At 41.3% G+C, this 11099-nt stretch overlaps 1 protein-coding gene across 1 annotated transcript; it reads right to left on the reverse strand.

The window, feature by feature from the left end:
* Positions 1–1456: 1456 nt before the first annotated feature.
* On the reverse strand, positions 1457–9959 carry TYMS (thymidylate synthetase). The gene is made up of 7 exons (XM_039550093.1): positions 9749–9959; positions 9379–9452; positions 7969–8143; positions 5717–5818; positions 4335–4510; positions 2945–3016; positions 1457–2098 (listed from the first exon to the last, which is right to left on the reverse strand). Exons 1-7 carry the CDS (start codon positions 9915–9917, stop codon positions 1961–1963), a joined length of 906 nt encoding a protein of 301 aa, XP_039406027.1. The 5' UTR covers positions 9918–9959; the 3' UTR covers positions 1457–1960.
* Positions 9960–11099: the final 1140 nt, after the last annotated feature.

Raw genomic sequence — 11099 nt, forward strand, 5'->3', positions numbered from 1 at the left:
CTATATTTGCTAAAATGTCCTGCAGAATCCACCTTATCTGCAGTGTTACATAAAGTGGTTTCCAGCAAAAGGAACTTAACTTGTTAAGTGTAGGCAGACCTGTTAAATGAATTTGCAGCTTAATCTATTTCCTTGTACTTTTAGAGGACTGTTGGAACACTCAAGAACCTTTAACTTGTAAAAGTATGCACATGGTAAGAAGTGGCTGACAGCCCACAGCTGGGACATCCCATTAATGAAAAGATGACTACTGGACTATCTGAGCTAGGTGATTTTAGAATATGAGACTAGTAGAGCTGAGATGAAGTTTATTAGGAGGAGCACGTGACACAGCTCTCAGGTGTGGTGACAAGAGTGCTGGAACTACCTTTGAGTTCAGTAATTTGAGAGAAGTTCAACGGCAGGTTGGCTACTAAGTGTCCATTTAATGCAGCCTCAGAAAAGGATGAGGTTTGACCATTCCAAGCTTCTCACAGGATCTAAGCTGAAATAGCACATAGTCTGATCATCTCTCTTCAAGAATGATGGGCTACAGTGTGTATTAAGAACCTTTCTAATCAGCAGTGGTCTCTTTACATTTGGTGTGCTTACAACAGGCAGAGATTTTTTTTTGTGCAATCTTGTGTTGGGCTAAATGTCAGGAAAAGAGAACAACTTTTTGTGCTACAAAAAATTAGTCTGAACATCAGTGATCAGTATAAGGAAAATCAGTATAATGACATATGCAAATAATTTTTATACAAAGTATGCTTTTCAAAGTTCTGATTAGTTTGGTTTAAGATTCAATGGTCCTCTTTTGCAGGACCCTGAATGAAAGCACACAGATTATTAAATTCTTAGAATTATCTGAAATTGTACACTTTTCCAATATTTATCAGTTTATTGACTTTAAAATTTAATTTAAAAAATTACTATGCATTTTTCCACATGTTTAAGTATGTATTGAATATCCTATGTCAGAATATTAACCACAGATCCACTCACAATTAAATTCCTGAAGAGGAATTTTATAAGTTATTGCAGAAGTTACAAGGATGAGGAGAGTGAAAGCTGAATTCTGCTACAATTTAATTAAGGAACTCCATTCCTACAAATACTATGATCTCTAGGTTTTACTGCTTCAGGCTGCAAAATTAGTCCATATGTTTGTGGGATCTGGTTTTAAATGGTGACAGACAGCTGATGACTAATATTATCTGGTAACCTCTCTTTAACTACAGCTCTGTTTAATTTATATCAGTCATTCCTGTAGGGCTGGGGAATAAAAAAATTGCTGCTACAGAGACACTGTGCAGAGATTGCATTTCCAGCAAGGTTCCATGAAAATCTTTTGCCTTCCTGATGGTTCATCTGTGAAGACTACGGGAAGTTTGTTTTTCCTTGCCAGATGTTACCCTCCAAGACACTTTGCTTTCCAACCCTATTTTACTACTAACTATAAAAAACCACACCAAAATTAAATATGCATTATCCAGAGGATTTTTTACGAAAAGCTTTATTAAACATACACTCTTTAGAATATATTTAACGATTTCTCCCACCTTGAAGGAATCCTCTATCGCACATACAAGTTCTTATTTTCAGTACCCAGTCAAGCACGTAAGCACGTGCTACTCACACATAGCAACTGAATGGTGACAGAAAGGGCCACTGGTAACTGAAACAACAAGAAAACAACTTCCTTTCTTGAAACAACTTCTTCAAACTTCCTTTTCTTGAAACAACAAGAAAAGGAGCTCTCTAACAACTTAAAACTGGATTAACATCTGCATAGCATATCAGGAATAACCATCTCTGCTGTACAGCTACAGGGTAGCAGCGAAGGCAGTTCTGGTCCGCGAGTACCTATTTCTTTCTAACAATAAAGCAGATATCTTTTGAAGTATATAAAAGCACCACCACGTTAGAGAAACTATCTTAGGTACATTTCCACATTAGTATTTAATGCTGGTTTACAGCATTAGACAGCCATCTCCATTTTAATAGGTGGATGAGGATTATAATCTTCAATCTGAAAGTCTTCTGCCTTAAAGTCGCTGATGTCTTTAATCTCACGAAGAATTCTGAGTTTGGGGAAAGGTCTTGGCTCCCTCTGAAGCTGAAATAAAAGCAAGTTTACTGTATAAAGCTAATACTTTAAAGCAGAGACTTTTGTGTTCTCAGTCTCAAATCAGATTACACCATGTAGGCTTTCCCTCCCCACCGAGAAGATTTATACTAAGAAAAAAACAATTAAAGAAAATTCCAATATAGTTAGGTAGAATCTGCCTTAGTATTTTCAGAGGGAGCAGTAGCATCATTTTCAAGTGAATTCCCTGATCATCCAAATGCATTGCAAGCACTTTCAGTTGGCAAAGCAATCCTGGTGGTTACAGATTATATTTCTTCCAGAGGAAACTAAGAAAATCTGACCCAAAAATGCATTTTTCTCACAGGACCCTTTGGGTCTGAAGCAATAACTAGTTCTCTGGATGGTTTTAAACCATACTAGTAGCGAAGACATTCAGTCTGATCAAATCAAATTCTGATTTTATCCTACTGCAACAAATTACTTCCTGAAGAAAATGTAGCCTTTCTCAGCCAAATAGTATTACTGATTAACTCTTTATTAAGAATTTTAAGTTATCCTTTTCTGATATATTACAAAGACATCTTATTTTGTGTTACTGGGATTAGGTGGAATTATTTTCAAAGTCTAAAGTGGATTTGGATCTCTAACTTGGTTCTAGAGTAGTACACTGATGAACATTTCAATCATGCTTGTATTGTATTTCTGTTTGCAACCTAAAATGAGCAGATGTTAAGGTACTGCAATTATTAGGGTAGAAATGAAAGCTGCACAAATTAACATCTGCAAAAGGATAATTAAAATATTGAGATAATTTTGCATTGAATAAGCATTGTGGAAGATAAAAGGATAAAAGAATACAGAAAAAGTACTTACTTGGACTTTCAGAGGTTCCACATGGTTCAGATATATGTGAGCATCCCCTAAGGTGTGGATGAACTCTCCAGGCTGAAAAGAATGAAGAATACATGTGGTTTTCGAACAGACAGGTTCCAAGAAAACAGAACATTACAGTGCTTACAGTATTGATTCTCAGCATCTGGCTAATGTGGAATTGCAGCTTCTGTACTGGATTGTATCCTTGAAAGCTTCGAAGGGCACAAGCTTCTCTTACTAATGCATAGTTAATGGAAAATATAATGAAATTTCCACTAGCTTACCAAAAATTTTATCTTTGAAATCCTGCTATAACAGTAGCTTTGGTAAATGAATGGAGCAACACTGATCTACTCACTGAGACACAAACAGGTGCAGCGGTGACATCCAGCTTTTCCACTCCACTTATAGTAAGTACAACTCACCAAAGCTGGCTTCAGAGCAGTTGCCTCGGCCACTACTAAACAGCCATGGAGGTGTCAGGCACAGGCAAGCACCCAGATGGGGTTTGCAAGCTTGCAAGTTCTGTGACTTAGCAGCCCCTGAGCAATGGAATTTAATGTGAGGAAGTTTTATCAGCTCTTTTACCAGCCTCTGACCAATGTTGATCAGCCCTCAGATCTGAAAACCACCAAAGCCAGGAGAGGAAGTGGCTGAGAGGCAACAGCTGGACATAACATTAAACTTCACCTTTTTTAGTACCTTGGATTAATTCCTGCAATTGCTGTGAAGCCTGATCCTTCCGCGTTGCCCTGTTTTAACAAGTTCCCCTTCTTGTTGCTGGTAGCAGGAGGATTAGGCATAGAAAGGCCTTTCTAGAACAAATTTTTACATGCCCTAAAGAAAAGGGGTTGCCCTTGTACAAGATTGTCATGCATTTAAATTTCTCTTCCAAATTACAAAATACAGCTCTGAACTCAGAGCAGGAGCTATTTGAGCACATACTACCACTGTACATAATCATCTACAGTAGGAAATCAAAGAAATACCCAGCTGAAATTATAGCTGGAAGTTAGGTGGGCAGAATATCCAAATTAGATAGCAATAAACACATGCTACAAAATCTAATCACTGGCATGTTACCATCTCATAAGGACAAGCACTCAGTTCAGATTTCTAAGACTAATGAACAGGTCAGTTTTGACACTGTCAAGACCTGAAAGCATCTTCTGCTTGACCTGAATTTAAAAATTCTTACATTGCTGATTCTAACTGCCCATACAAACCAGAGGGAATTCACATCAAATTCACAGGGCCCTTTTTTACACATATTTCAGCAAGATTTCAAACAGTATGTTCATTCCAGTTTTTCTTGGGCATGACATGAAGAGTCTTATCTTTTAGTCCCTCACTTCTCAGAGAAGATTAAATAAATGATTAAATAGCCTACCTTCAGCCCTGTGACATGGGCTATCATGTACGTGAGCAGTGAATAGCTGGCAATATTGAAAGGCACTCCTAGTCCCATGTCTCCAGACCTCTGGTAGAGTTGGCAAGACAATTCACCATTCAGAACATAGAACTGGCAAAGGGCATGGCACGGAGGCAAAGCCATCAGGGAAATATCTAGGAATTGTGGTACAGAAGGTGGGGGGGGAGAAAATAGTAACAGCATTAGTGTGTTATGAATGTAGAAGATGCAAAACCTAAACAAGCATGTAATGAGATCTAGTAGAGAGCTAACTGCACTGTCACTCTTTTGTTTTTTCTCTTGTTTAGAAGCACCTTCTGCCCAGGCAATTAAGTCCAGGTCATGACAAGCTGTCTCCTGGGTTGTATGACCAGAAAGTCATAAAGAGATATTCCACAGAACAGATTTATGCCATAATGCTGCACAGCAGTTTATTTCTACTCACCTTGGTGACAGATGAATTCCCTAAAGGAAGACATTAAGAGTAAAATTAAGCACGTATCCTAAAGCAAATTCCAGCTGCTTCATCTTACTCTCTTCCCATTGCAATGTGCTTGTTGAGATATAAAAGTAATGATCAATTAAAAAAAAAAATCAGAAACCAGAAGATCTTTTGAGTGTTTTTCTACACTTAAAAAGTGCAGAGAGTAAAACTACAGTGTGGCAAGGAAAACTTTCACCAGTTATCTTCTGAGAATGTTTTAACCTTGAAAATAACAGCAATAGCATGTGGCATACCCTTTCAGACACCAGTGGAAAACACTTTGTGTTTTTTTTGGAGCACAGATCTATCACTGGTGAAGTTAAACATTCTCTTGCAGTAGCTCTTGTTTAGAAGTTGTCCTACAGAGTGAATGGATATCTATGTATAAATAGACCCTATCATTCATGTGATACAGGTTCATCTATGAACCTATGTTCAAGGACAAGATTACAACATAAATAATACTTTTGTTCTCTAGTTTTAAGGGGTTTGTTAACTTTACGATAGATTACATGGCTAAAAGCCAGACACATTGCTTTAGTATACTTTTTATGGTTTGTTATTTTACCTTTTTAAAATAAGAGTTACTGTCTTTGAATAGACTGTATGTCAAAGACACTGGTATATCCCTCACTTTAACCTGGAGAGAAAAACTCTGAAGAAACGGTTCATTATTTTTGAGGTCTGAACACAAGGATTAAGTAGAAAGAGAATCAGGATTATAACCCCTGGCCATTTTTACTGCACTCACGGTAGTTTTATAAAGAATGATCAAGGACACCAAATGGAACTGACAGGTGACACAGGAATAGAACATCATTTAGCACACAGCAGTATAATGTGCAACTGCATTCACTTTACACCAGCTGTTCAATACCTTTGGGATTCCAAGCACACATAATGATTCTTCTGTCATCTGGATTGGTTTTGATCGTTTCAATCACTTTTTGCAACTGATCAACTCCTTGGTTGGAATAATCTGAAGAAATATAACAAATAAGATCTAAACCAGACAGATTCAAATCATGGTATTTTTTTAACACCCAGCCCTTGTTCCACTGAAAAGTGATATCCAAATGACAACTTCTGAAGGTTTTATTGCAACTTGGAAAGTGATTAATAAATTGGCACCCTCTAAACATGAGTTGTTCTTGGTCTTTCTTAGGATGCTCTAGAACTTCAGAAATTCTCATGATGGTATTTTCGTGTGTGCCCCCAACTATTTGGTGGGCTTTGAGTACCTTTAGCACCCACTGAAATAGGACCATCCCTATTTATTCCATTCACAACAGCTTGACATTTTTTAAGACCAACTAAGAAGTATGCATAATCACTAAATCCCAAGAAACAACAGTTACAAAAAATCTGGCTGGACAAAGCATGATATTTTATCACTCATGATGACTTGTTACCTAAATAATACAAGTGCTGTACTGGAATAGACAAGATGTTACCACCTAGTCAGTCATGGTATTTATACTGATTTGCTCATTGCATTTCTGGACTAAAATGCCTTTCTAGACATTCAATTTGCATGCTACAGTTCTTCTTCTTATATATAAAAAAAATTATGCCCAGACCAGTGTGCCAGGTGCCAGAATTCTTTACACACTCAAAACCAGAAAGTTTTTGATAGATGAATAAATGCATCCATCTAGCCTTCACAAGTTTCATACATTTCATGTATGAAAACTAAATTTCCATAGCCTTTAGCTGCAGAAGAGAACTTTAATCATGTGTAGCACAGGATATTGCATTTCACCCAATGATACTCACTGGCTGAATTTTAGGCTTAATACCAGTTATGTAAGAAACTGTCTGAAATTAACTGACCATTAGAATGGATTTCAGAATAAAAAAGTTGTTAATCATTGTTCTGACTCATGCCAGTGAATCGGCATGGCTGGTAACTACATATTTTCTAATAACTCTTATTGCAGCAACACCAAATTATGGTTACAGGGAGACCCAAGCTGGCAAACAAGGTAGTAATACACAATTAGCATCTCAGGGAACTCTTCTGCCAGCAATACCATGCCAGAAGTCTTGTCAAATGGTTATATTAGTTCCTGAAGCTAATTACCTATCCATTAGTAATGCAACTTAAGGAAATCTATTTGTAAGGAAAGCTGTGGGAATTTATCTTGTTCTGGTTTTCCATGCTGTTATGCCTTAGACCTTTTAAGCTGAGAAAATCAGTAAGTTTTCAGATGTGTCAGTTCACAATTTGCATCATTTGTGTTACCATAAAACTGTATTCTGCTAATGGTCAACATGCCAATACCAAGTCTAAAATCTGTACTTAATGTGAGCTTCAATTTGAGGCTGTACTGAAAAAAAAAAAAAACCAAACCAAAAAACCAAACAAGCAACCCCACCTAGATAACTAACCATGTTGTTAATCCAAATTAAAAAATCACACCAGATAGTGACAATCTGGTTTTTGAAACCTTTTTCTTAATGGCAGTCCTCTAAACATTTTCTACATCCTCTCCTTCAGTGACTTAGAAAAGATGAATCAATACATTTGAGAGTCAGGAGGCTAGGCATACCCCACAAACCAGTTCCACTGAAAATACCAACAGGTACTGCATCACATCATAACTTGTCACAGCTGTTCTGTCCACAGCATCATCACCTATGGAAACGTCCAACTTTGTTCCAGATGCAGAATGGAAAAATCTTTCTCTTCTACTGCCTCCAGTGAATGTAGTGCACTGATGTCAGTTCTTTCTAGCACAACAATTTCATGGACCCTGCACTGGTATACAGAGATGGCAGCCTGTGCTCCACTGTTATCAAATGGAGCTAGCTCAGGTTTCTGGACCGCAGCACACACATCCTTCCAGCTGTCAGCAACCACATCTGCTCTAGGTAAAAGAGTAACAGTGTGTGCCTCGTGACTCATCTGTTCCACAAATACCCAACTGTAATACACAAAGCTACATCTTTCAGGATAATTAAGACTGAATAAGGAAAAAGAAGTTCACTCTCTCAAACACTCTTTACTCTGGCTATCAGTTTGCTGTGAATGGATCCTGAAGAACAGTCCATTCCATGTAGAATTGTGGAAGTGGTGTGTCACAGCTGTCTCACTGAACAATCAAGACTGTATTTGGATGTGATTACCTGTGTGCATATCTTTGTATTCTGCTCCAAAATGCCTCCACTGGAAACCATACACTGGTCCCAAATCACCCTCCTCTCTGGTGCTGAAACCCTGCTTATCCAGAAACTCACGGGACCCATTAGCATCCCAAATCTTCACACCTTTTGCGGAGAGCTCTTTGGCATTTGTAGAACCCTACAAAACACAGTGAAAAGTCTGCATTCTAATTCCAACATAGAGGACGTGATTTGAAACAGCTGTATTAAGCTTTGCTAGTCTACAGTATTTCTCCACTCATAAAGGATGAACAGTGCAATTAATGTACTGGATGAGGTTCCTGCACATGGACAGAGCAAAACTTGTGACCAGCACATTGGATGGAGTTTGAAGTGCCATGCTGCTGTTGTTTAACTCAGGATTCTCACACTTTGTGAATGCACAAACAGTACAGCCTCAAGGTCAACTGTGAAATGTCATTTCCTAGGCACATTTGTGTAAAGTAACAAGATGTTACTTTACAGATCAAAGAAAATAAACTAACAAAAAATGTATGGCCTAGGCACTGTCTTTGCCAAGCCACCTATAATAAGTTTAAGGTCTTAAAAATCCTAAATGAGATCCTTAAAAATCAAAAATGAGAAAATAACCCAGAAAAATGTCACTGAATCCTGCAAGATGTCCAAATCAGCACACTCAAAAATCCAACAAAGAAATTATGCTGTTTTGGGGAGTGTCTAGTCTTTTACATTAACAAAAAAACCCAAAAAACAAAAGCTTTCAAAAAATGAATGTGTATTTGAGTCCTGCTATCTAGCAAATGATTATGTAGATTCTCCCACAGCTGCATAATATGACAACATATAAAAGAACACTTACATTGTAATGTACTACCTATAGTCGAATTTTATTACAGTAGGTACAGCTATTAGCTCCATTAGATCTCATTTTTTTTGCTACTAAAAAGCCTAGAGTTGACATCAGTCTTACTTCACCTGTGGTTCTACACTGCTTGTTTCTGTTCATATCAAGCTATCTCAATATTAAAAAGCAGATCATTAAATTGCCTACTGTCTATTTCATATTATTATTTCTGATTAAAACACCAAGAAAAGAGACTGCATTAGGCTTTATAGCTGTGGAATATATTCAAATTAGACAAAATCCTCACTATTTCAGATTCTCTCCCTTAAAAAGAAATAGAAGAGAAACTGTTCTGATTGCCCTGGTAGCAATAGTCTGCACTAAAATGCAGAATGTCTTGAAGATAATGGCCTTCCATGTGCGGTCACAGTATTAGGGGGTTGCACTTCTTCTGCCACTGGCACAGAAGCATCTGCAGTTACCCAAATGCCTTAATCCACTCCCCACCAGTTCGTTCTGTTTATGCCACTCTCGGGCCCACCACTCAGAGAGACACTCAAATAGCGAACCTTGATGAACCACAGCAGCTCCTCCAGCACTCCCTTCCAGAACACCCTCTTCGTTGTGAGCAGTGGAAACTGATCTGGAAAAGAGTTTCAGAGTGTCAGCGGGGACCAGCCATTTCCCAGGGTGAACAGACTTCGGCTTTTCTCCACACAGAGGGCAACGCCACCACCTGACATTGTGAGGCTGGGATATGAAGTAAGGATTTGCGAGAGGATGTATAATTCCCATATTCAGATCCCTCGGGTGGGTACGGAGCGGGACAGCCCTGGCTTGTGACACCCCCCCACTCAGCCCGGCTCAGGGGGTGGAGCAGGGCCGGGGAGCAGGGCCAGGGAGCAAGGGCAGGGGGCCGGGGGTCCCGGCGGTGCCCACCTCTCAGGCTGTACCGCGCCTGCATGCCGAACACGGAGATGGTGCCGGTGCCGGTGCGATCCTCCCGCCGGTGGCCGTGCTGCAGGATGTGCCGCACCTGCTGCAGGTACTGCTGCTCGCCGGGCTCGGGGCGGGCGGCGGCGCTCAGCAGCTCTCCGTCGGCGGGCATGGCGAGCACGGAGGGCACGGAGGGCACGGCGGGCACGGCGGGCACGGCGAGCACGGAGGGCACGGCGGGCGAGCGGCTCCCGCGGGCAGCGCTGGGCTCCGGCTGCGCGCCTCCCCCGAGCCCGCCAAAGCCCGGACTTCCCGCCAAAGCCGGCTTTCCCGCCAAGCGGCGCCGAGGGGCGGGCGGGCGGGGCGGAGTGGCACCACTGCCACCTCCTCCCTCGCCCGCCCCTTCCCTTTCCCTGTCCCCTTCCCGTGCCCGGGGGTCTCGGCAGCGCCGCTTCCACCGCCACCCGGGCTGGTCCCGCACGGAGCTGTTCCCCCTGAGGGAGGGCTGGCCCGAGCACCTGGCCCGAGCCCGTGCTCCGAACATAGCGGCTCGTTTAGGTTGGATATTCGGAAGAGTTTCTTCACAGAAAGGTTGATCACATATCGGAATGGGCTGCCCAGGGAGGTGGTGCCTGGAGGTGTTTAAGGGAAAAAAAGGTGGCATGTAGTGCTCTGGTCTAGTTGACCTGGGGTGTTCGGTCACAGGTTGGACTTGATGAGCCCAGAAGTCTTTTCGTACGTGGTTGATTGTGCGATTTTGTGACTTCGTTCTGCTCTAGCGGCACAGTAACTGCTCTGCAGGCTCATCCCATGCTGGAAGGTGCTTTTGGCATTTGTCATCTTTCTCCCTCTCTCTGCAGCCTCAGGCATCCCACATCAGAGCTGAACAAGACCAAAGCCTTCGGCTGGGTCTGGCAGGCCACACGCATCTGGCACTAGATCCCCCCAGCCAGGGTATCCTGAAAAAGGCCCGGGTGCAGCCCAGTGCCAGCCTCCCTTGTCTCCCCTGGTGTGTTGCCCCTGCAGTGCCAGGCCCCATGCTCACCTCACCTTCCACTTCCAGCAGTGTCACCCTGACCTGCGCTTCTAAAGCCAAGATCCTTTCATGCCATGCCATGTCATCAGCTTCCTGCTTCATATTTTATTGGCACATTTGCTTTCTCACTAAGGCCAGTACTTGTCACTTGGGTTTATTGGGTCTCATCCTGTTGATGTCAGATTTTCCCACATCCCATTGTCACTTTGCATCCCCACCCGTGTCTGATTGCACCTGTTCCCAATGTGATGTCCTCTGAAAATCTTCTAGGTGTAATCTCTGCTGGTCGGAAGAAACTGATTGTTCTCTGCATATTTC

The sequence above is a fragment of the Corvus cornix genome, chromosome 2, assembly GCF_000738735.6.
Source record: "Corvus cornix cornix isolate S_Up_H32 chromosome 2, ASM73873v5, whole genome shotgun sequence".
Lineage (NCBI taxonomy): Eukaryota > Metazoa > Chordata > Aves > Passeriformes > Corvidae > Corvus > Corvus cornix.